The sequence below is a fragment of the Betta splendens genome, chromosome 19 (assembly GCF_900634795.4).
Source record: "Betta splendens chromosome 19, fBetSpl5.4, whole genome shotgun sequence".
Taxonomy (NCBI): Eukaryota; Metazoa; Chordata; class Actinopteri; order Anabantiformes; family Osphronemidae; genus Betta; species Betta splendens.
The window spans coordinates 12036871-12061669 of NC_040898.2; the positions used below are offsets into that span (position 1 = coordinate 12036871).

The window sequence follows — 24799 nt, forward strand, 5'->3', positions numbered from 1 at the left end:
AGCCAGACTATTTTCTCCGCTCCTCATATGACATTTTTATTATAATGACATTGACATAACATTTTGGCTGAGTTCAGATGAGCCAGGATGATGATATTAAACGAAGCCAATGTCGGGGAAAGGCTAATCAGCTCTAGAGGGCTAATATCCCGTTTGCCATTCCAACATGATTTTAATTTCAGTACGAGTCCTATGCCGTCAGAGGTCTTCAAAAGGTGAAGCCTGTATGATCTTTATAATCCCAGTCCATAATCCATTGGAAATGTGATTTAGTGATGCATATTTTGGCCTAATTGGTGCTGGGAGACATATTTAGCCTTTCATTTTATAATTAGCATTTAGTAGCTTTTGTTTACCATAGTAATTTTCTGTGCAGTGAAAATATATTATTGTATATGTTGCATTATGGTTCAGTTCATGGTTCACAGTGTTAACAATAGTCCACTTGCATCTGCATCCCTTGCAGCTGATTCGTTTTAAAGTCGACCTTACACAGGAGCTATCTGGGTCGTCTCTCAGGGTCACATTTCAGGGACTTGGCCAAAATTAATTTTGAAATTTCGCCACATTCCTTTTGTCCATGGAGACACACGACCTCCCAAGCATCCTTTAATGGCGATTCAAGCCAATTATAACAAAGGCCTGGTAAAAAGTGTTGCCTCAGTGACGATGACATATGGCCTCAGTGTTACTGGCATTTTTATAGAGAACAAATGGTTCCTGCAGTAGAGGCTGCAAAAGTGTGAGGACTTCAGAGAAACCAATAAGTTAGAGAGCAATTAATGTCATTTCAAGCTGGGAGAGATTTTAAAAAGAAAGTCAGTGATTGGTTCTGGCTAAAAGAAAAAATTGCAAATAGTGAAGATCTGCTTTGCAGTATATTTACAGTTTGAACGGACAGTACTGTATGCTACTGGAAGCACTCAGTTCCCGACAGATGTAAAATGATCACAATCTCTGCCTATACATTTTTTAGACACACTGCACAATCTACCTCCTCCCCTCTCGATCTGGACCTTCAGGATTTGCAGGGATTCACAACAGAAAATGTCCATCTTCCTCCACCTCTGCTCCACCTGCACCTGTCCACTCCCTGCGGACACGCTCCGTGAATTGGAGAACTGCTGCTGCACCTCCTTCCCTCCTTCCTCGTCCAATACGGCCTTCATAACAGAATTCAGAACACATCCTATCTCCTTCTTATCTCTGCTGCGCGTCCTTCACCACACGTATAAAGACCAGAAACAGCCTGTGTTGCTTCGCTGTCACTGCCGAAGACAGACAGAATGCTGCCTGCTGTTGTCAAGCTCTGCTGTGGAATCTCCTACCCACATCTGAGGAGTATGACAGGTAAAACTTCATGGGATTAGATGGACTGTTTTCACTGCATAACCTTCTGTACCTAGTATTTTTTTTTATCCTACTCTTCCGAACACCCAGGGCTTCAGCGCACAGCTGTGGCAGTGATAGGCCAGGAGATAACACACCTGCAGAGACAGAACCAACATCACACGCGGATGCCGGCGGGTTTAATGTATAATGGTAAACACAGCTCTTCTAATATTTCAATATTTCAAAAAAGGGGAAATATCTCACATACAATCCTCTGTAGACGCTACACTTGAAGCTGTGCCGGTTAAAGACGATCACCCGTCGTATTTGCAACAAGCCCGAGAAGCGATGATCAAGGCTCTGCGCGTGTTAAAGGACGAAGACGGATGGGAGGTGGAGATCACAGAGGTAACATCTGATTGATTAAAGTGCCATCCCGCCCGATGAAAGTCCCCCGTAATGACTTTAACAGTAACCTGCCTCCGGTTGAGGCCCTGTGACCACCGCATACACGCTGTTTGTTTATGCCTCTGTAGAGCAACGGCGACGTGATCTGCAGCAAAATGATGCCGGGCGCCAAGAGGATCTTCAGGCTGGAGGCGGTTCTGGAAGCCAGCGTGGACCAGCTCCACGAGCTCCTGTTTGTCAGAGTGGAGGAGATGCAACAGTGGAACCCGAGCATCAAGCAGATTAAAGTGAGTTCCGAACCGCGGCTCTGCAGTTATTGCAACACAACCTTTCTGGACATTTTGCCCCTGTGTATTTTAGGTCCTGAAGCGGGTCGGACCTGAAACTGTTATCACTCATGAAATTTTGGCTGAGACGGCAGGAAATCTGATTGGCCAGAGGGATTTCCTGAGCGTCAGACACAGCTGCAAACAAAAGTCTGGCGTTTTTCTGGGTGGAGCAGCGATTCATTTGGAGTCTCTCCCTCCTCAGGCTGGATATGTAAGGTAGGGGAACCAGCCACACACCCACCGTTTTAATAGTATACCATGTCCATTCATTTCAAAAGAAGACATCTGACTAAATGACTTGATGAATGCACGTTTACAGAGCTGAAAACGGACCAACCTGCATCATCATCCAGGCTGTGGATGACGATCCAAGAAAAAGCCGCGTCACGTGGCTTCTAAATATGGATTTAAAGGTAAATCTATAAAAAGGAAATAGCCATTTGAATGTTGCAGGGTCCAGAATCTGTCAGAAGACTTTCTGGACAAATTAAGAGTTAACAGCACCGCACTGTGGGACATTTACCAAGATGCAAATGAGGGATTTAACAAATCTCCTTTTCTTTCTAGGGAAGGCTGCCCAAGTCCATCGTCAATCAGGCTTTGCCTCGGGCACAGCTGGATTTCATCAGACACCTCCGCCAAAGGCTCACGGCCACCGCCGCGCCGCCGCAGCAGCGGGGGAGGTGACCGGACACCAGGCAGCAGCAGAGCACAGGCCGGCGTCAGCGGCCCGGTGCCCGTCCTGCACAAGCAAGCTGCCTCATAATAGGAATTAATGCAACCGTGTGCCATTCAGACCTCATGACGACGTGCTGAGTAGGAGTCATCACTCGTCCGATGACACAGGACTAGCTCTGCATACGAATGGGCAAGGTGATGCCATGTGACTGATGGTGCATGTGATTATGACTGGACAAAATGAATAAAGTTTCCCACAAGTGAAACGACAGACCTCATTTCTTTCAAACCTGTTTTACTTTGTTTTCCATAACCACTTAGAAATTCAATAAATATTAACATTTAAAGCTTTCATTCACATATGTATATACACAAACTATACAATAAACGTGACTCTATGAACGGCGATGCAGGAACGGTGTCACAGTCTGAGGACTTACAGTACAGCACGGCCTGTGTTTTCCAATTGCAACTTGCTTTCCATTCAATTCCTGGTTGTTAATGTGACATTTACACTATGTACACGACGAAAGACATCACAGAAACGACTTTCTCTCTTTTTAGACCGACTTCCACAAAGGCAGACACAGGGCATGCTACGTGTGCTTGGTTTGCAGACAACCATGTTTTTTTTGTTTTGTTTCGTTTAATCAGTGAGGATAATCACTTGGACAACACAAAAGAGCACCAGGGACAGAGGCGGGTGGACGCTCCCTGTCAGGAGTGATGACTGTGGAGTCTGGAGGGCACCACCGAACACTCTTATACTAGACTAGATCAGCGAATGCCAAACATTTTGGCCTGTGTGTCTCCAATCGTGACCTTTGACCTCCTCACGTGTTCACAATGTAAGTTCACTAGTAGTTCTAATGCACTTGTAACCAACAGGCTTGTACAACTGAGCAGAAACGTAAATGTAGCAATGCAGTTGTCACATTTTGGAGCACGTCGTTTGCAGCACCTTGGGTTTTTGTCTCATGTTTGATGCGCGAAGGGCGCTTTGCTGAGGTAACCATCGCTCTTCCGGTTTGAGTTGGCATGGAAAAGAAAGCAATGTTAAAAAAAAAAAAAAAAAAAGAGGAAGGATGAAAATATTTGCAGCAAAGAGTCAAAATCAGATGCTGCCGAGCGCGAGGCCGCTTCACCGAGCGCCATGTGCACCAACGTCGCTCACTGTTCATTTCGGAGCCGACAGGGTTCTGTGACCTGAGTCCCTCTCGGATCTTGAATCGTCCCTTCTTGACCTGGCAGCGACTGGGCCTAAAGTGCTGTTTGGACTGTGCCCTGTGGAGTCCAGCGTGGGCCGCGGGGGCCCTGGAGGTAGAAGAGGCCCTGGGTCGGGGGCTCCCTCCCCGGCTGTGGGGAGCGAGGCACCGGTGGAGGCCCGGGGCCGAGCAGCACCTGCGGGCGATGAGGTTCCAGCGGCGCCGGCTGCGGTCGGCACCGCGGCGGTGGGCCGGAGCCGTCGGCCGGTGGCTTTAGTGGTTTGCGCCGGGCTCTGGGTCGGAGGAAGCTGAGAACGGAAGGCGTGCTCGGGTGCGGCCGAGGCCTCTGGAGCGTTTGGGAGCTCGGGAGCGTGAGTGACAAGGGTGTCCCTCTTGTTACATGACTCGCAGCAAAGCTTATTATATCCAGGAATGGAGCAGTAACGGGCGAGAACCTCCATTTGACAGAAAATTGATTTATCCCCCAGACATGGCTCATCTGGTAATAACAGAAGAAAGGACATCACTAGGAGCCATACTGAAATAAATATTACTGTAGATGTACAGCTTCAAAACGACGGATTGATTAACGTCTGAAAACCTATTACAGATTGACTTACTAGAAGATATTTTGTGGACAGGGTTTTCAGGCACACTTTGATGCACAGCTTGGTCCTTTACAGTGGAGTTTTCAATAGTTTCGATGTCGACAGCAGACGCCGGCTGACCTGAAGGGTTCAAACACAGAGACAACACAGAATGATCCTGAAGAAGACGAGTAACAGCTACAAAAAGCTCCTGGCAGCTGCTAGCGCCGTTGCTAGAAACCTATAATAAAGCATGGTGCTATTTAAAGAAGACAGATCCACAGTTTAGGTTTTTTTTTCTGCAGAGGAAAATGCATCAGTGCAGAAATGGATTGACACAAGCGTTCAATTTAGGTTGCGCTCGGTGTGATCCATCATCCATCCGTTCCGTGCAGGAGGCGGGACACGCACAGAGCAGGCAGACACTCGTTCATGCTCACATTGACACCAACAGGCAATTGAGAGTCGCCCCTCCATCTCACCTGCATGTTAGGCTGCGAGGAAATCAGAAACCCGTGCAAGCATGTGGAGCAAATGCAAAACGCTGCAAGCTCGAGTCAAGACAGAACCTCCCTCTTTGTCGTTCCGATGAATCCAGATGTGGCGGTCGTGAACAAAACTCAGTGTGCTGTCGTGTGCTTACCTGGACATCGGCTCAGTTTGCAAATGAGGACTGTTTCCGGCCTCTCGCCCTCACACTCCCCGACGGTGTTGTCGCTGGCCTTGCACACCACCTGCCTCTGCTGGATCCCTTCGCCGCACGTCACCGAGCACTGCAACGCAGCCGCCCACCGTTACGGGCCGTGGACAACATCTGTCAGCCGCAGCTGTGCGCGAGCGGCCGGCTCACCTGGGACCACGCCCCCGTCCTCCACTGGGGCGGGCACGCGGTGTGGTTGCACGCCTTCCTGGTCTCGGGCCGGTCCCCGGGGCAGTGCTTGCTGTGGACGGGCCTGCCGGTGCCGGCGCCGGTGCTGGTGCCGGCGCCGGTGCCGTTGGGGAGCGCCTGCACGCACTGCACCACCCTGGTCTGGTAGCCCAGCTTGCCGCAGGTCTTGCTGCAGGGGCTCCACTCCTCCACCACCCACCTGTCGGCACACGGCATGTTGCGTGATGAGGACGTGTCCCACCTACACCTGCACCACAGTCGCGCTCCCTTACGTCGGCTGGCTGCACTCTTGTACGTTGCAGCGTTTGCGAATGGGCTTGGGCTTCTTGCTCGTTTCGCAAAAGTTCCGATGCACCAAGCGGCTGTCGCTCTTCCTCCGGCACCCGTATTTGGTGTACTGTATGCCTGAGGGATGGAACGCCACGCGCTTTGATGAACACACGGGGTGAACACAGCAAACTAACGAGCAAACTGTTGCTTCGTCTGCAGCAGGCGGCTCAACATTCGCCTCTGGTGCGGTTCTTTATTGTTTCTCCTTGATTTGCACATGCACCACTCACCTCCCCCACAGGGTTTGGAGCACTGAGACCAGCTCTTCAGTGCCCACTCATAAGTGTCCAGCTCAGCCAGAAGCACGTTGTTGTTGGTAATGAGCGGTAACAGGTCCTCGTGTATTATATACTTGTATGTCAAGCTGACTTTGGCGTCTTCTGCTCGGGGGTTGACCTGCGAGTGAGCCGAGAAAGTCCATCATCAAGTGAAACTCGACGGGAGAAAAAAGTTCTGGTCCAGTTTGTCTCCCACTCACAAACACGACGATGCCTTCGTGCAGAGGGCCGGGCGTTTTCAGCGTCTCCTTCTCTCCGTCCAGCGAGTACTCCCACTGCAGGCCGCTGTCGATGAACGCCTTCGACCCCGACTGGCCTCCCTCGCTCTCGCCGTTCAGGATGAGGTTTCCGGTCACTTGGTTCTTCACAGCTGTCAGTAACGCAGAGAGCCCAGGTTTTATGTGCGTGTGTGAGTGTTTTTGCTTTACAGGAACGGGGCCAGTGCTGGGTGTATAGCGACAGTTTGGGTTTGTGGTGAACCAACACTCATCTCTGCAGTAATAAAGGCCAGGAAGGGAACGAGGGCAGAGAAACGCACTAATTAATAACACATTCCATTCAGCAGATGAATCGAGTCACAGACTATGGTTTTAATTGACTCCTCTTCTGCACCAAAGCAGCTTTTCCCGGCTGCAGAGGGAATTCACTGAACATTCCCGTGCACTGTAATGGTCGCTATCTGTGCTGTTAGCGTGACATCAAGCGCCACACGGTGTTTCTCCTGCATGTATGTTAAGCATGCGCTGCCTCCTCTGCTGTCACTGGCTTTAATCATGGGGGAAGCCTGAGCGTTAAATACGGCCCAGGAGCTTTTTGTGCAGCACTTTTATCCTGCTCCTCCGTGACGGACCTCATCCGTCACAGCAGAATCAAATGCAACGTGGAGCAACATATTTCACTTCAAATACAACCTAATGTGTGTTACTATATGAGCTGGCTCTCTCATTTTACCAGCGTGTTCATGTAATGATTCCACCGCGTTGGAGTGTGCAGCTCGACATCGGGCTGTTTCGCAATCAGCCCCTCGCTCGCCCGCTCGCTCGCCCGCTACTTCACTTCGCGGCAAGCGGCGAGTCGGGACGTTGGACACAATGAATAATCAGGGGGATATGAAATCCCTCTGAGTGCGGCTGAAAAGTAGCAGCGGAAATATCAGCAAATGGGCAAATGGCTGCTATTTGCTGACTCACACACAGCTTGTTTTATAATTATTAATATTTTATAATAGAATTTTTACAGGGCTGGCAAACACAAACACAAGTACAGAACGTCACAGTCATCTGGAAAAAGTTGTTTTTCAGTTATTGTTATTACTATGATGTGTTTCGGCAGAGACGCACTCACCAATTATATGAGGGGAGGTCTCGTTCTCCTCAATAACAATGTGGCGGGCTCCGACTGGGATGTCGAACATTTTCAGCATTCCTAACAAGACAAGACAAAGAACACCACAATTTATTCTAGCAGCCTATTATTTCTGATGCAAAACATCAGGACACACGGTTTTGCTTGACGACAGAGTGAATCGTGGGACGTTCAGGGCCGCGTACCGGTCTTTTTGGGCGTCTTGGTGAGCGTCAGCTTCACGGTGCGACAGTGCGAGTTGTCCCCTTCGCACACGCCGCATTTGTCCTCCTGCTTGTAGGAACCCACCTCCTTGTCGCAGCCGACGCTCTGCGGGAGTCGAAGGGGAGAAGACTCAGAGTCAAAGCGCGTCTGACTCTTACACACACCGAGATAAACACCGCACACATCTGGTTCGAAGCCGGGTTCAGGATGGTGCAAATTGGAAACACACACCAGACAAAATAAGGACGAAGCCAAAACAGTGAGCGACTGACCGGCGACAAGACAAAATCAGCCTTTTGCTCAAGGCAAGTGGAGACTACAGACACAGAGTAGGTTCAAGGAGGCTAAAGCAAACACTGTGGGCTCAGAGGAGTACAGTCGGCGCCATCTTTGTCCAACATGGAGCTGTTACTAATAACAGCGGTAACACGAGCTGTGGGTCCATGTGTGCACGTACCAGACACTCTCCCCGGGCGCACACAGAAAACGGGTCTGAATAGCTGCAGCGGGTCCCGTCGTGCATCACCTGGTTCATGAACACCACCTCCCCGGTCTCCTTCGACTTGCAGCTCAGCTCACACTTACGGGCCTCTGAAAGCAAACACACGCCCGCAGAGGGACTCAGAGGACGGATGACGCCCACCAGGCGCCGGGGGTGCGAGGATCACCCGCTCGCGGACTCACCGTCCGGGTGCTCGTACGGCAGCCAGCTGTGCTTGACGTTGTTGTGGTATTTGTTGCTCCTCTGGACGCACTGCTGGGCGCGGAAGTCCTCGTACGGGCCGGCGCACTCCTCCGTGCTGCACATCTGGTAGTCGAAGGCGGAGCCGGGGCAATCGCGGCCGCCGTAGGCAGGTCTGGGGAAACCAGATCAGCATCAGGACTCATCCAGACTCAGGAGACTGATCGCATCCCGTGTCCTGGACGCTCGTTCTTCGTGGCCTACTACTCACGGAGGGTTGTTGCACTGTCTGCTGCGCGAGCGGACCCCGCCGCCGCAGGTTCTGGAGCAGGAGCCGAACTTGGACCAGGAGCCCCAGCTCCCGTCGTGGCCCTGAGGCTGCTGGCTGGACCTCCAGATGCAGTGGCCCTTGAAGCACCACTGGGAAAACACCACAGGGACAAATGGAAAAAATAAGATGGGAGGAAGTTTGGACGTCTATGAAACCAGTCCCAGCCTTGTACTGGTTGGTACAGTCTACTGGTACACTGCTTTCACACACATTCCCCACCTTTCCGGGTGCACACTCCGTTCCGTCCACCGGGGGACCTTTCTTGGTTTTGCAGAAGTACTGGTTGTCAGGATGGCTGCACCACAGCTGCTTGCAGGGGTCGTACGTCCGAAACTAGACGAGCAAACAGCATTTTGTCAGATTAGATGAGATAAACAAGCTCTTTCAGCCTGGTCAGATTTTACCGACTGAACCATGAGCCTTAAACATCCTGTGCCTGTTTGAATGATATTTGGAGTATTTGCTAGAGCTGCTGCTGCTAAGAGCCTTGATGTTTCTTAACTCTGCTGCTTAAAACGCCCTAAGATCCTTGATGGTATGAATGAAAGGCAGATGCATACGTATCAAAACAAAACCAATCAACCTTTTTACTTCCGATGGCTGTGAAGAACTTACGGCAGTGCACATTTTATAACCAACGCCAAAATCAAAGCGACACTGCTCGTCCATTGAATAATTGATTCCCGGCAGCTCAGGAAGCTTGGGCCACTTGTGTTCAAAGGGATCATCCAGCAGGCAATCGTACGAGCTGAGGAACAGATGGAATAACGATGTCAAGGTGACACAACATGACGGCGTGTGAGTTGTAAATAACACGCGATGCCGCGGAGCACGAGGGGACGCGTGACACGTACTGGATGTATCGATTGAGCTCCTGTTTGCTGCAGCGGGACCAGTGGTAGCGATGGAAAGCTGCCTGGACAAGCGGCGCCATGATGCTGCCCATGCTCGTCTCATCAGCACATCGATTACCCTGGCCGTCGTGCTCCATTCCCAACCTGGTGGACAAATAAGCGTTCATTGACCCGGATGGACAGCAATAAAACCCAGCACAACATGTGGCAAAGACTGTGATGATGCATGTTTTTTTTTTTTTTTTTTTTATAAAAAAAGTAGGGGGTGTTTTTTTTTTCTTTTTAATTAAAAAAATCTGTAGTCCAACACAGTCACAGTTACAAGAAACGGAACATATGCTAGCTGGCAAAGCCTGAGCGTTTCAGCCATAAGGTAAAAATAACGAGTCATATGGCAAGAAAACGTTTCATTAAATTAAATTGGACACCGGCAAAAAAATATATATATTTTAATTTAAACTCTCCATGCATTTATATCTATTGATCATGAGTATTATAATAATATTCTGATTAAGGGGTGACACCTTTGAGAGCTATACTATAACTCAATTCATTTTCTAATCAGTGTTCATCTCAACCGACAAGCGCTTTCCAACTTTTCCACAATTTTTCATTCGTTTTGAATCATTAAAATTGCTCCCAACCTTCAAACCCCTCATGTCTCATTGGCTTTTACTACGACATCCAGCAGGCGAAGCACAGACTCCGCTTCCATTCTGACAGGAAGAGGCCGGTGACCTCTCCCCCTGTCCCTTTGTGTGACGTGACAGTCAATCAGGCCCGTCGCCTGGGTTCTGACGTTCAGGTCGCAGCAGGGCTCTGAGGTCACAGACAGGACTTCTCCCATTAGAGGGAGACGTCTGTGTGAAATGCACCGGCACTCATGATAACTCCCTTTCACATGTGCTGCTAATGAGCAATACTGGAGCGCCATACGTTCATAGACAGAGGGGACATTATAAAATTTTCAAAACATATCTTAAATAATTTATGTGCAAGTTGATTTCAATATCATTAAAATTAATTGAGACATTCACATATTTTCCAATGTATGGAAATAATATATTCTAACACATGCAGCGTTTTTATTGTGCAGTACTGTATCTGCCACATGAGTCTCCACATGTGGCATTGATGTATTAGTCGTCTGTTTTTCCAACAATAGAGCTAAATAAGCTGATGTTTCCAGGTTCGGTCGCACGCACATGTTGTTATGTTAACACACCCCAGCAGACTCTGCCTTTGATTACACTCAGGCTACAGTCACTATGCAAAACTATGGGCATAATTGGGTGCAGCGCGGCTCCGCCGCTCCTTTTATCAGCGCGCCATTACTCACACATGGCCGGTTTCATGGGCGACCACGAAGGCGGAGGAGAAGCCGTCCTCGTGGTTCAGAGTGCAGCTCCTCAGCGGGTGGCACATCCCTGTCACCGGAGCGTAACCTGGGCAACAGAAGAGACCACACGGCCCGACTAATCAAGTACCAGGGTGAACACCGTGGTGCTGCTGATAGACGTATGCAAATGGAAAGATTACTGAACTTACTTAATTACATATTACGTAACTAGACTTTTTCAGAAGGTCTAAAGCTTTCTTGGTGCGTGCCGACTGTCAGTCGGGAGTCAGTCGGGCATAAACTTAGTGAAGGAGGAAAGGCTTCTAATAAATTAAAACTGAGTGAAGGCATCTGTAATGATGTCCAACGTTAATTAAAGGTGATGCAGTGTTTGTAGATATTCTGTCTTCAGTCATTAAGTCTGGATCAAACACGCTCCCGTGCGCTAAACAGCACCACACTACGCATGAAGCCAGTGTCATTACCCAGCAGGCATCTGCCCAGCGCCGCCACATTTCACACAGTTCACCAGGACGACACGCTTGTCAGCAAAGCACAAACATTGGACACAGAGTAACTCGATCAAGAGGTGTGCAGCGATTCAGCCTAGCATGTTTGGTTTGGTCCAGAAGCACGCTCACTCAGCCTCAGTTTTGTGGGCTTTCACATCATTTCCATGCGCTCTGACCCTCTGAAGACGCTTTTTGGCATGCAGGTAAAAAGCAGCAAATGCAGCAGACAGACAGCTGGTCGTAAAGAGCCTTCGAGAAGCACGTATGATGACTTGGTTAAAGTCACGAGCATGACTGATGCTGTGAGTACAAATGGAAAACATGAAAGCAGCTGAAGAGCGCGACCCTTTATCGTAACGCTCGATGAAAGGGCGTCGGGAGAATGCACGTCACATTCACGCCGACACAGATTTGCACATGGAAGCAAACAAGGTGCAGCAACATCAGCTCCAGGGGCAAAAATATATGTCTCTGCTTCCGAGATGTGGTGGAGAATGCACAGCACACAAGCCAGCTACAAGTAGAGCAGATAAAAAAGCACTACAGTAATTAACAGTGCATTTGTTAACGTGTCAACCTCAATATTTCCATCTCCATTCGCTTCAGAGCTGAGCCATAAACGGTTTTCTGTATTTACCCCAGCATCTGCATTTGGATATAGAATCTACCGTCTCGCAGCTAAACTTTGACAAGGGGGCGCGAGGTTTCCTGGTGCCACGGCACCAGGTCCGGCAGCGCGCGGGCCGCCGCAGGAGCCGGGCTTGTTGTGAACACAACACAGCGGCTGCCGCGGCAACCGGCGATGGTGCGACCGGCAACACAGGTAGCCCCAGGTCGTCCTCTAAACATGACACGTGTGCTTTAAAGGCTGCAAAAACACACGGCGCCGGCCTCTCGGGGGGTGGAGGGGGGGCTGGGGGTGCGGCTGCTCGCTTCAAAGTTTACTTTTGAAGGGCTGAAAAGAAGAAGTGCAGTGAGACACAAAACATGTATGGCAGAAAACCTCCCCACTTATTGCATACATGTGCTTTTAGATCCGGACTAAGAATAATAAGAACAAAACAATTAAAAAGCATCTCTGTTTTTTCTCTACATGCCAAAAACCTTCCCCAACATCTCAATTTGTCCTATGCAGGGTGGCATCAATGTCAAGCTCCTCAGCCGCGAGGTCACCACTGGCAGGAGTGGGCCCATCGTGGTTCCAGTGACCTTACCTGGGCAAGACTTGAAGCCAACCCACTTTGTGAATGGAAGCAGCAATCACTCAGTCTGCACAGGCCTCGATCGAGAGCAATACAGTACCTTGCATACCTGCGGGACCAAAGTCTTGCCTTGTGAGGAAGATGGCGTGGTCGTGGTACTCGGCGTGGTCGGGGTCGCGCCGCTGCTGCGTGTTGGCCCACCGGCACACCTGCTCCAGGCTGCGGGATGGGTTGCCACGCTCGATCAGGCTGATGGACTGGAGGACGCGGAGAGACGAGAGAGAACAGCTCACTGATCGGGTGTCGGACGTTGGACGATCACGCTGTCACGTGCAATGAAAAATGAGTCACTGGGACCAAGCGGGAGCAGCAGAGCTGACATCAGTAATGGTTGAAGCAGTTTCCTTTATCCTCTATTCATTCCTATTTATCTTTCCTTTTGAATAAATAAACATAAATAACTTTATAATTGTGCTGTTTGCGATTCAGGACTCATTTTAAACACCTCCATCCACTTTGAGTGGCACTTAATGCAAATGCTAAAACAACACATTCCGCCTCTTCTTCCTCTTTACTCGCCACGAGTAATCACCAGATTTAACATTATGAAAGTCCACCCACAACTCAATCTGCCGGGCGTGAAGCGAGGCGGTGGCTGACGGGCCCGGAGCATCAGAACCACGTGGAGCGAGCGGCGCGTCTGCCTTTTGTCCCCCAGCGCTCGCTGCTCGGCGCTGGACGCGTCCGACGTGTCTGAGCTCATCCGGCGGATGCTGTGTCAACAGCGCCTCTCTGCTTTGGCAACCGGCCTCCAGGCGGCGTCGGCCCAGTGCATGGATTAAGTGACGCTTAAGGAGGGACGGCGATGACTCACCGCTCGCTGGCGTCACTCTGTGCGTATAGCTCTATATAGCGTGGCTCATATGGCGCAGTATGGCCTCTATCAAGGTGACGGAGGGATGTATTTATACCCGGAGCAAACCAAACACGCACGTGATCGACTCACCTGTCGATACCCGACCATCAGCATGCGCACCAGGACTACGTTGATGTTCGCTCCCAGAGATTCGTCGTGGTAGATTTCATCGACCTGAAGGGAAGAGAGGCGAGGATGCGTCACAGCGGCGCGCGGTCTGAGAACACGCGGCCCCCGGGGGCCGAAGGATTCAGCAGACAAACACGAGTCAAAGTCTGTGGGAAACACATGAAATGCTGAGTGCATGTTCTCATATGGTCGCAGAGGAGGTCTCTGGGTTCGTTTCTAATCGGGGGACTTTCCGAGGCAGGCGGTACTGACTACTGTAAAGGCACGTTTGCCTCCACAGAAATGCACAGAAACAATTTGAATGTAAATATTAACCTCAATTGCCCTGATTTAGTTAACTCACTGTGACGAGAGCCTGTTGAATAATAAAGTACTGTAGCATCAAGGAACGCTCCTCTCCAAACAGTTCAAATCTGCCGATTTTAGGTTTGATTTTAACACGTTACAGCCACAGACCTTCGGTTTGTTCCTCCTGCTCCGTCTGCGACTGAGGGACCTTTGTTGAAAGCATAAAAGCGTCCTCAGTGATTGAGCTCCGTCTAAACGCTGCGCACACAGGGCTCAGGGTCCGTGTGTTTGTGTTTGTGTTTGTGTTGCGCTCCTGGTTTGGTGCATGCAGCCTTTATTCAAGAAACAAAAAAATCCCTGGGCCTCGCCCCCCCCCCGAATCACTCATGATTTTAAAGACTGTCAAGAGAGCTGGAAACAGCTTAAGGGGAACAATATCTTGACAAGGTTCCATCTGGCTTCCTGCAGCAGTGATACGCTGAGATTCCTCCGGTGCCAGTTACAAATGATCCCCTTATGAGAGCACGCTGGGGCTCACGCCGCTGTAATATCGCTCTTAGGCTCCTTAATGATGCCTTTCACTGACGAGCGTTAAGCACTAGGTGGGAGTCAATGGAACTATTTTAAATAGTTTCCTTTGTAACAAGTTGTTAGTCGGTTGTAATCCTGTTCCGCAGGCATCACTTCATGCTGATGATTCTCTACTCATTTCATTCAACTATGCACCTTTGAGGCTTTTGAAGACTTAATGGGCTTTGATTTGCGTCATGCACTGAAAAACAACTACTTGACTGAACTTTAAATATAAATAAATATTTGAAGCACATTGAATGAACGTGTGCATTTATATACTGTTACATTATTTTTCATCACTTTGGTAACTTTCAGTGTTGTGTCAGTGTTGTGGAGAAACATCCAGACAGTCCAGACACACACACCTCTGAGTTGAACTGTGACCGAGCAGAACAAAAGCTCTGTCAGAGAAAAAAATAAAACACACACACCCTCTCGGCTTAAGTCCAAATTTGCTCTGGGATGCGGCGCTGCACCCGAGGAATTTAAGCAAATATTCCATTCACAGAAGCCTATTCAGGTCAATAAATGCTCTAAAGGGAACTCAAGTGACCCCAGAGCTGTTACGTCCTCAGATTCCTAGACGGGCCCAAACTGACCCACACATGTGTGTTTGTGTAGGAACCCGAAGCTTGAAAAATCATCTTCCAAAAGTTCCATGACGACGCCGGCCGACGCTCACGTTGCACATTCTTCCCGGTCGGGCCGAGATCTGTGCGCTGAACCCTGAAGGGCCCTGGTCGGCCCTGCTGAGGGCCGGGCCAACCCCACGCATTTAGGGGTAATTACAAAGCCAGCAGGAGCAGACGCGGGGCTGGAAATGGGAGCAGCAGCTGTGGGACGCCGGCGCTGGGCGCCCGTGGCCGCGCTCGGCGTCGCGTCGACGACGTGCTCCCACAACACGGCCATTGTGCAGCTGGCACCTCCGCAGTCACCTTGGCTCCGCACAGACAGGATGTTCAGTAATCAGTCCCTCGGGGAGAGTGAGTTTCCCCCGGCTGCCGCTGCACAGGAGGATCCGAAAGGGGCCGAAGCGAAACTAAAACTTTGACCCTCATTCATGCAAACTTCTAATTAAATGGCTTTTTGGAGTTTTGAGAACTTACCAGACACTAATAGACACAGAGGGCTGAATTACAGAATGTGCACTTCCCGCCACTTCAATTTGTGTTTGCTGAAGACATTTGGGGATGGAATGTAAATATAATATAGTAATTAGGTAAACACATCATTCTGTGTGAGCAGCGCTCGCCAATGCAAGCGGACCCGTGGCGCTGATTTCCACCACTGGCCCTTCACCGCTCCCAGTCAACTCTCTAATTGGTCTAGTGCAGCTAATCAGACCACCATGCAGGGTCCAAATGGTAACTGTTACAGAGTGAAACCAGCACCCTGTGAAAATCTGACTTGGGGGATTTGGCCCCAGTAAGTAGATTATGGTGGTAGGAGCTGGTGGAGGCTGGTGGTAATGAGTGAGCTGAGTTTCCATAAACTGCTAGAAAAAAAAAATAGGGGTTCAAGGTCTGGTGTCAGAGAGGACAAGGAGGAAATATCTCCACCGAGGGAACGGACGCGGACTTACTATGTTCATGAGCGTGAGAACGTAATTCTGCACGTGCTCCTTGCCGTGGAAGCGCACCACCGAGTCGTCCACGGCCAGCAGCACCTCGATGTTGTAGTCGTCTTTCCTGGCGTGCCTCCGCTTGCGCTCGGAGTCGGACAGTCTGCGTCCGACGAGGTCCAGGGACGCGGGGAGGTCGGCGATGCCGAAGTCTGCCACTGCGGGAGGAGGATGGAAAAGGCCGGGAATGATGCAGGAGTGATGAGGGACGGGATGCTGTGAGATGAGCACAGTGGTGGATTTGCAGCCTAGGACTCATTAACCACTGACCTACAGAGTCAGGAGTGTTTTCCTTCGGACTAACTACAATAAGGGCATTCAGAGCATGAATCCCAGCTGAGGTGCCACCGATTCCACACAACATCCATCCGTGTCATAAAGCAATAATATGATTACGATTTTCACAGGCCATCGGATGAAGTGGGAGGTGAAACACGTAATGTGGCCGAAAATAGAATTTTGATTATGTGGAAATTGAATTGCTGTCATGTGAAACAAACACTGAGGAGGTAATGAATAAAATGCACCCACGGTGACGTCAAAGCGCCACAATAATAATATGTTCAGTCGGTTAATGGCTACTGACGCACAGGCACCGACTGTTTTCCACATTTGTAATGATTTTCTCCCTGAACAATAGAGCTAATGAGGAAATCGAGACGTGACTTCGCTGGTGCCTCCAAACATCGTGCATCTGTGTGTGACGAAGCCTGTTGTGTTGAATTACTGCGCGCTCACATGAGCGCAGACCACATGACAACTTATTGGCATTTACGTGAGATAATTGTGCAAAATCAGCTGCGTCTCTTTAAAGACGAGGCCACGCGCTCCTTCGTTTCCACTGACGTCACTCTCTCTCTCCGCTCGCCCACCTTCGTTGTGGAGGTCCTCCCTCCGCTGGCCCGTCTCCCGCCTGATGGCCGACCTGCGGTACACCACGTGCACACGCCCCTTCACTTCCACGTCCTGCTGGCCCTTCTCCAGAGGCTCGATGAAGAACTCCCCGGTGTCGGTGCGGATCAGACCTGCCTGGAAAAAAAGCAGGCCTTCAAATTAACGCGCCGCGACTCCACAGGGGCCGGCAATTACAGTGTTGCACCGATCAATGGGAAGATTTGGGGAACAGCTGGATGCGGAGTGACGCAGGTAGACACGGGCTGGGGCCCATTGAGGCTTCAGCCATGATTTATGGAGTGTTGCTATGATTTCACCCCACATGAGACGACGGGTAGCGACGTTTCGATTAAAGCAAAGCGTCACTCTCTGCTCGTCTTGTGTTGACGTTGTTCCTATTTAGATTTTCATTTTCCCATTTTCAGCCAGTCTTCACAGCTTCCTCTCCAGCTTCCCACACACAGCAGCTGGGAACACACAGCCAGGGGCAACATTATTAGTTTCACAATGAGTCCCAGCCATGCTGACCGGCCTGTTACCCCCCCTCACTCAAAGGCCAGCCTTGAATTAAACGTGAGGAGAACCTGTTTCCCTCGGACTGTGAAGAGGACCTTGCTTTCTCCTCCGCCGGCTCAGGAACATTGAGCTGACATTGAATACTGACTTGCATAACTATAATAAAGCAAACATTCAGCCGCGGTTCGCTGTCAGAACGCGATCAGGGTTAAACCATCTGCGCCGTTCAAAGTGTGACAGATGAAGCACACTGGTTACGACTGAATCAGTTCACCTCCCTATTACCAAGGAGTCCTCTCTGGTTATTCAGTGTCTGGCAACAGTATTTGCGAGTAATCAAATGGAATTCTGTGAATGGCTAGCATTTCAAACCCACTTTCACGTTGAGCTGCAGCAAAAACACTAAGACAGTGCTCCTTGTGGCCCAGAGTCATGTTCATGGCCGATGGAGAAACCAGCGTTTGACTCTCCCCATTCCAGCTTCTTTGGGTCAGAGGAGGATGGAGGCTACCACAACCCTGACACTGGGACAGAGGCGGATACCCGGTCACCTCAGGTCACCGGTCCACCACACAGTCACACCCAGGAGGCAATTTAAAGCCACCCCTTCACCCACCGGCACCGGACTGAAGCGAGGCAGATTGCAGACATGCAAGAGGAACCATCATCCCCCTAAATGTGCAAAAACCCAACGTTTTTATCCACAGAGCCCTGTGTCATGACATCTACTATTACAATGCAAAACTACTGCCGCCCCAGTGAACTATGAGAGTGGACGTGTGACGCTAAGCGCTAGAAACGAGTGAAAGAATCTGTCCAGATCCCGACCAGGAAATGCCAAGTGAGACATGCTCCAATACTTCCTCTGTGGTCTCTCGTTTCAGCAGTGGGTGGAAAGTAAAGTCAGTGAGTGGAGAGAGCAAGAGCATGTGGAGGAGAGGAACCAAATGTAAACACATGTAAGCCGCCAGGTAAAATAGCCTCCATTTGGCTACAGCCGGAGCAGTCGACGGGTCAGTTATGAAATACATAAATGCTCTGTGTCGTGAGACCAGGAAGAGTCAACTTAACTTTTATTTGTCTCATATGTATGAATTTTAGTGGGTTCAAACAGAGCTGACGGAGCGAGACGGCGATGTCACCGACACTGTACCAAAAAAAAAAAAAGGCAAATATAGCAAAGCCGCCAACCACAGCAGTGCACTACATTCCACACATCAGTAAGAGGAGCTTTGAAGGTGGACATTTACTGTATGTAATGTCAGCTTCTGCTTTCTGCCGCGCAAACCAGCAGTTGGCGGCCGCACCTGCTCTGCGCATGTGAAATCGGGACGCTTCACCGGCTCATTGACGCCTGTTTCGCTCATTAAGCACAGATGAGTGCGCAAACATTTCTATCATGAATTCAAATTGGCCGTAAGAAGTACTATTCGACCTTAAACGCGCCCAAAATCACCATTAAAGAGGAGGAATATGACACGAAAATGATGTCACAGTGCGTCGTCTTCAAAGCTAACGTGCGTTAGCATACACGCTACACAAGTGCAAATTACAAACAGAGCGACACAGGCTTTGGGTGATGGTGCTCACGCTGTAATTTGTGGCAGATTTTCCCAAAAAACATGCAATTTCAGAACGGAAAGAGGAAAAAAAGATAATAGACTGTAGACCACTAATATTAAGGTGCAGACAGTTTATTGGATGACCTTTAGCCTCAAGGTCCATAGGAAATGTGACCTAGACCAAAGATGAAGTCATTAGAGTGGCACAAAAGTGATAGGGAACTTCAGAAAGATCAATAAACCAGAGAGTAAATCATGGATGAGTGATGCTGAACTCTGCAAATGTTAATATTAATAGTATTAATACTACAGACACTGTAATAATTCAGTACAGGAAGAGTCAGAGGCCGAGACGCTGTCGCTGCTTAAATGGGGGGAAACAAATCACAGCGTTGGCTGAGCTGCAGGACTTTCTCTGATGGAGCAGATTACTGGAACACCAGAGCACACTGGAATACTGGACTGGGACCAGCCCTGCAGAAACTCATGAATAGAACAATTTATGCAATCATTTCCATCACCGAAGGATGGAAAATGCCCCCCCACCCACACACACACACACGCTAAAAAAAGGAAGCCAAGAGCCTGTTGCTAGGTGGTTCTGGAGACAGAAATAGCACTTACGAGAGCGCTCGGGTTTCCATCACACATGTAATTCAATCAGGCCAAATCCCAACACATGAGCAGCGCTGGTGTAGTCACAGCCGTCACTCATCGCTCCACAACAATGGCTCACGCTGGTCTGGAGCACAGCTGTCGCCTCAGGTACAGAGTTAGAGGATATGACGGACCATGAAACCAGAAGGATGCTAAAATGAAAGCGAAAGCGCGGGTTGAGCGGAGCGGAGTCATTCTGTGTGATGGGTCCTGAGCGTGGAACGACCTCAGCGCGTGGTCCACGCTCGCTTTCCGGACCTCCAGCCTCCTCTTCCTCGGGCCTTTCATCAGACACGACCACCTCCTCCCAGTCCGTCCACATCAAGCAGAGACCTCCGACTAAATGGTTTCCCAGCAAGCGCCTTCAAGTGCTCCTGAGCACCTCTACATGTACAGACGGGCCTATGTTTACTTTGGCTCTGATGCACAGAAACGCATGGATGATATTTCTAACAGCGTGACTGTAACCTTTAAAGGCTGCGTTTGCACAAAGCACAAAGACGACGCCTCGAGCGGTGGTCTGTGACTCGTCCACCTGGATGCAACGTTTATTGCTTACTGTATGTTGTCTGTGGCTCTCATACAGTAAAACTCTATTTTTAGTCCAATGCATTAGAAACTATTCATTGTAAGAGGCCTATCAGCTACATGCAAAAGGTGTAAAAGCATGAAAGAGGTCAAAAGGTATCGTCTTGGTTTAATTAGACTGAGGATGAGGCTCAAGGCTTCTGCTGGGATCTACATTCTCAAAGGTTGCTTTGGCAAATGTCAGTGGCTGACAAACAGATGTTGGGATTAGTCATTGATTCACTGTCTCATTCTATCAATACTGACTTCCCCTCCAAGCTTCACTATAAAACTGTACAAAAATTTCAACAGTTCCCTCGGTATACGCTGGTGAACATCTACTGCTCAGGGTGAATCAACCTACACAACCGTCAGTTATCCAGACGCTGCGCTGACAGCTTGGACGTGTGGACGTTCCTCCCCGACTCCGGTCGGAGCAGCTGAGCAGCAGCAAGGACTGGCCTTGGACACGCGCGCTCCGACTCGGACTTCAGGTTGCCTGACTGTAAACATCAATTAGTGGCTGTGGTTGTACGCCGGGAGCACGACGGCGCTGCGTGAGTGCGTTGGAGCAGTGTGGTGAATGGATTGGGGGGGGTGCACACGGTTCTGCCTCTTCCTTGATATTAAAGACAAGAGTGAATGTTGACTTGATGCACTGTTTCTCATGCGTGGAGCCACTTCTGGATGTGACCCTCTTTAATACAAAATGTTTGCACAGCAGGGTGCTGATTTGCCTCCACTGCTGATGGAGGTCAATTCATTATTACTGCAATAATCGATATTCTTGTACTATGATTACACAAACGGAAAACGCGCCAAAGCGCGCCGTCTAATTCGGCTCTGTGCACCTTTTTGGCATTTTTCCGCTCATTGTTTGTCCGTCTGCTTCGCTCCCAGACATTGAGCTGCAGGAGTGGATCAGAGAGCAACCTCGCAGGGCCCTTTCGCTTTAAGAGGAGTCAGCTGGAGCACAGCTCTGAAGTGAATCTGCGGTGCATGACGATAGCTGGGTCATTGTCCGGGAGGGAAACGGCCACGAGGCAACTCTCATTACGATCCACACAGTCACTGTGCCAAATCAGAGAGAGAGTCTTTTGCCCCTGTTTAGGCGTCCGGTTTCAAGTGCAAGTGTGCTTTTGACTGACTTACCAGCCCGTCACAATTGCTGATCGCCACCGAGGCCTCGGGCATGTCGCTCACGTCCCCGGTGAACACGCAGTCCCGGTGGATGTGTTCCCTGGCCTTCTCCTCGAAGTCCTCCTGCCATTCCACCAGGGCCCCGGGGGCCACCAGCTTCCTGTTGGCCCTGAGGCGGAGGTGCAGCTCCCTCCCGAACACGGTGACGTTGAAAAACAAGTGCTGAGCCGAGGGGGGGGCGACGGGGGGCGCGTGGGGGGCACCGCGGGCCACCCTCCTCCTGCTGCCGAACGCCGAGGCATCAGCGGCACCTTCGCTTCCACTTCCAGCGGAGACCACGTGGGAGATGTACCGGCCACGGGAGTCTGTGCTGAATGGCACGATAAGACCATATTCACTTAACTTGCCCGAGAGTTTTTCTGATGGGACAGACAGTTGTCAAGTGAGAATCACATTCACAGACAGAATAAAGTTCCTGTTGCATAAACTACAAATGAATAGGAATAAAATAAACTCTAGTAAACAGAACTAAAGATTGGATTTTTAAAGAAACTGCTATTTGAAAATTGTGCATTGTCTATAGATGTTGAAAAGAAAAGCTGTCACGACATCAATAGAAATATCTCAACTATTACAGTCACCGTTAAAAAGTCAAGCAAAGCAAGAAAAAAGAAAAAGACAGCGACAACTCACCATGTGCCTCAGCTGCGGAAATAGGCTCCAAAAATACTTGAGTGAGTGAAAAGCACATGAACAAATACACACAATCCATAGTGAGGACTGTGGCGTGAGAGCTGCCACTTTGTGCGCCGAGTTTTCCCTTCACGCCGTCACCTCGGAGCGCGGCCGTTCCCCCCGCGAAAGCGCACGGGAAGCAGCGGAAAAGTCCTCAGGCTCGAGCTCCGCCGACGCAGCCGGGCACTTATGAGCGCGCGGACGCATTCACAAGTTGCTCCCAATCTTTTGGCCCGCGCTGAGCTGCATAAAGCGCGACTGCCCCGTCCATTTAGGAGCCGAGGGGGGAAATCAGGGGCGCTGGTGACGACAGCTCCCCGCTGGAACCCGGGACGGTTTGAAGAGATAGCCCAACTTTTTTTTTTTCTTCCTCCTCTCCTCCTCCTCCTCCCCCCCCCCCCCCCACCCCCTTTCCCCAGATAACGTTTTAAAAATGCAGCAGAGCAAGTCAACGCACGCCCACGCGGAGGGGGAAAAGAGTCGGACGGGTTCAGATAAAGTGTGCGGAGACACAGTGTCCCGGCGGTGCAACATCTGCCGTCCAGTCGTGCACCATCACGCGCCGCTGGCTCGGCCGCCGGGGCTCGCGGCCGCTGCGCGCGAGCCGCCACCGGGCAGCCGCCGGCCGACGGTGGGAGCGCCTTCTCCCCAACAGGCACACGCTCCGCCGGGCGAGGTTTTTCCAACTTAGATTAGAGCCGTTAGATCATCACATCCTGCAAAAAAAAAAAAAGAAAAAAGAAAAAAGAAAAGCAACAACCGAGCAACTCTCTAATGGAAACTGCCAAATGCGACCACGATAACGCATGTGTTTACATTAGTGCACAAACACGTCAGTGAATAAAGACAACAAAGCCAAAGGAAGTGGAGTGTCCAACAATGAAGAGTCACCATGAGAGAATACAGCGGAAATGCAAACATACACAACTATTAGGGCCGTAAAGTGGTTTGGAGAACGCACTTCCTCCCTGGTTTCACACTGACAATTCAATTTGTGCCTTTTTGCTGTGTCCTTGGGGTCCAGTGTGTGTACGTGCGCGCGTGCGTGCGTGTGTGAATCTTTTTCTTCTGGTGTCAACAAATCGCACACAACACCCAAATCAAGGAGCTCGCGCGCCGCGTCAGGCGATCAGCGGCTCGGGACGGCGTGAAAGCGGCGCCGTGCGTTCCGCCGGTGGCCGCGATGAAAGCCTGCTAAAACTCCGGACGACTGCTCGTGCGAGCGGGATTATTTTGGCCGAGCTCGCGCCGCTGGAGTCCAGACTTAGTGAGACATGACCGCGCGAAGACTGAGTCAACACGTCTGGAATCCTTCTCAGAGCAAGAGAACTGGGTTTGGACTTGAACTCTTTTTTGGTCTAGACCGGACCTCTGCTTTGCTCTGGGTTCTGTGGTTCTGAACGGAACCAACGCCGGGCTCTGACTCTGGTTAATTGGTTCGACGCAGAGCAGGTGTGTCCTCCCTGCAGCTCTGCAGCGAGGAGGTTGGTGATGCACGGCTGTGCATTAATAAGCAATGGAAACTAACCGCAGCATTAAGAGATGGAAACCATTAACAGCCTCGTAAGAGCTTTTATGCTCTTTTTCCATCCATACTGTTTGGAGGCTTTTTTTTCAAATTCCACAATATGGCATAGTTTTCAATTAGACGCCTTGTTTTTCCCTTCTGAAATGAATAGCTCCACTCGCTGTGGTCATAACAGTTTTCGACAGCTATTGCATTGGAGCGGCCATGGCTCCGCTGAGCGCGCGCAGAATCGGGCCCGTTGCGCCCTCCGTCCGCCTCCACGTCTGCGCGAGGGCTCGGCGGACGCCCCGGCGCGCGCTGTCACGTGGTCCGGCCGCGCCCGGCGCGCTGAGGAAATATGTGACTTTTTCATCTGCGTGATGCGGGGAGATGCGAAGCAGCTGCCGCTCTGCCCCGCAGCTCGAGGGGAGGAGGCCGCGCGCGTCTGCCAAGTCGCCCACCAGCGACTCGGGGGAGTTGTTATTAGAGTCGCGTGGACGGAGAGATGTGGGATCCACTCATGACCCTGGTCGGATTCAATGAGTTTCGCTTGACCCACGTTATGGGAAGGTGACTGGTTCTGTGTGGGAGATGTGAGACATATGGTTCGCATTTTATTGTAGAAAATCATCATCCCAACCATCAGCTGCATCTTTCCTTGAGCAAGGCACGAATCCCCAGTTGGTCCCGGTGGGTCATCAATTTAAAACTTCTCCCATAAACTTATATGAGCAGGCAAATCTGAATAAGGACCATCGTGTGCTTCGTACCCGCTGGGATTTCTCATTACTTTGCTCAGTGGGCTGTGCTCGGCCTGTCAGTAACTGTATTGTTGCTCCCAGTGGATCCCGAAGTGTATTTGCCATTGCAGATTACGGAATATCCCTTTAAAAGAAAAAAAGAGTCCACAATGTTATTATTGATGAACCCCCTCGGTGTCTCTGAGGTGTTGCCACAGCAGAACAATCAAAGGAGGCGGCCGTGGACCCGCGCACCCCCGCGCCGGCTCCGAGCCTCCTCTTCTGAGCAGCTCTCATCTCCAGAGGGACGCTTTTCACATGAAGTTCATTACATCCCCTCTCGCTGCTGCGGCCTCAATGCCGCCCTTTGTCCGCCGTAATCTCGGGATCCTTCAGGACGGCTAGCTTGAGTTTCACATTGGAGAGGAT

General features: G+C 50.4%; 2 protein-coding genes across 3 annotated transcripts; one reads left to right on the forward strand and one right to left on the reverse strand.

Annotated features, from left to right (window-relative positions):
* The first annotated feature begins 1194 nt into the window (after positions 1 to 1194).
* star2 (steroidogenic acute regulatory protein 2) lies at positions 1195 to 3184 on the forward strand. The gene is made up of 7 exons (XM_029133429.3): positions 1195 to 1350; positions 1441 to 1542; positions 1613 to 1740; positions 1869 to 2027; positions 2101 to 2285; positions 2389 to 2482; positions 2637 to 3184. Exons 1-7 carry the CDS (start codon positions 1287 to 1289, stop codon positions 2754 to 2756), a joined length of 852 nt encoding a protein of 283 aa, XP_028989262.1. The 5' UTR covers positions 1195 to 1286; the 3' UTR covers positions 2757 to 3184.
* LOC114845432 (A disintegrin and metalloproteinase with thrombospondin motifs 14) lies at positions 3026 to 22487 on the reverse strand. Of its 2 annotated transcripts, none has more exons than XM_029133423.3 (22): positions 22082 to 22487; positions 21401 to 21807; positions 16925 to 17081; positions 16014 to 16210; positions 13532 to 13615; positions 12635 to 12782; positions 10812 to 10917; positions 9473 to 9616; positions 9234 to 9366; positions 8838 to 8951; positions 8559 to 8707; positions 8290 to 8462; positions 8063 to 8196; positions 7587 to 7710; positions 7381 to 7461; positions 6237 to 6406; positions 5989 to 6154; positions 5701 to 5833; positions 5390 to 5627; positions 5183 to 5312; positions 4573 to 4680; positions 3026 to 4451 (listed from the first exon to the last, which is right to left on the reverse strand). In XM_029133423.3, exons 1-22 carry the CDS (start codon positions 22158 to 22160, stop codon positions 3925 to 3927), a joined length of 3702 nt encoding a protein of 1233 aa, XP_028989256.1. In that variant the 5' UTR covers positions 22161 to 22487; the 3' UTR covers positions 3026 to 3924. The 2 variants fall into 2 exon arrangements, with proteins under 2 accessions (XP_028989256.1, XP_028989255.1); XM_029133422.3 differs by having other exon boundaries at positions 12626 to 12782.
* Between the last annotated feature and the right edge of the window lie 2312 nt (positions 22488 to 24799).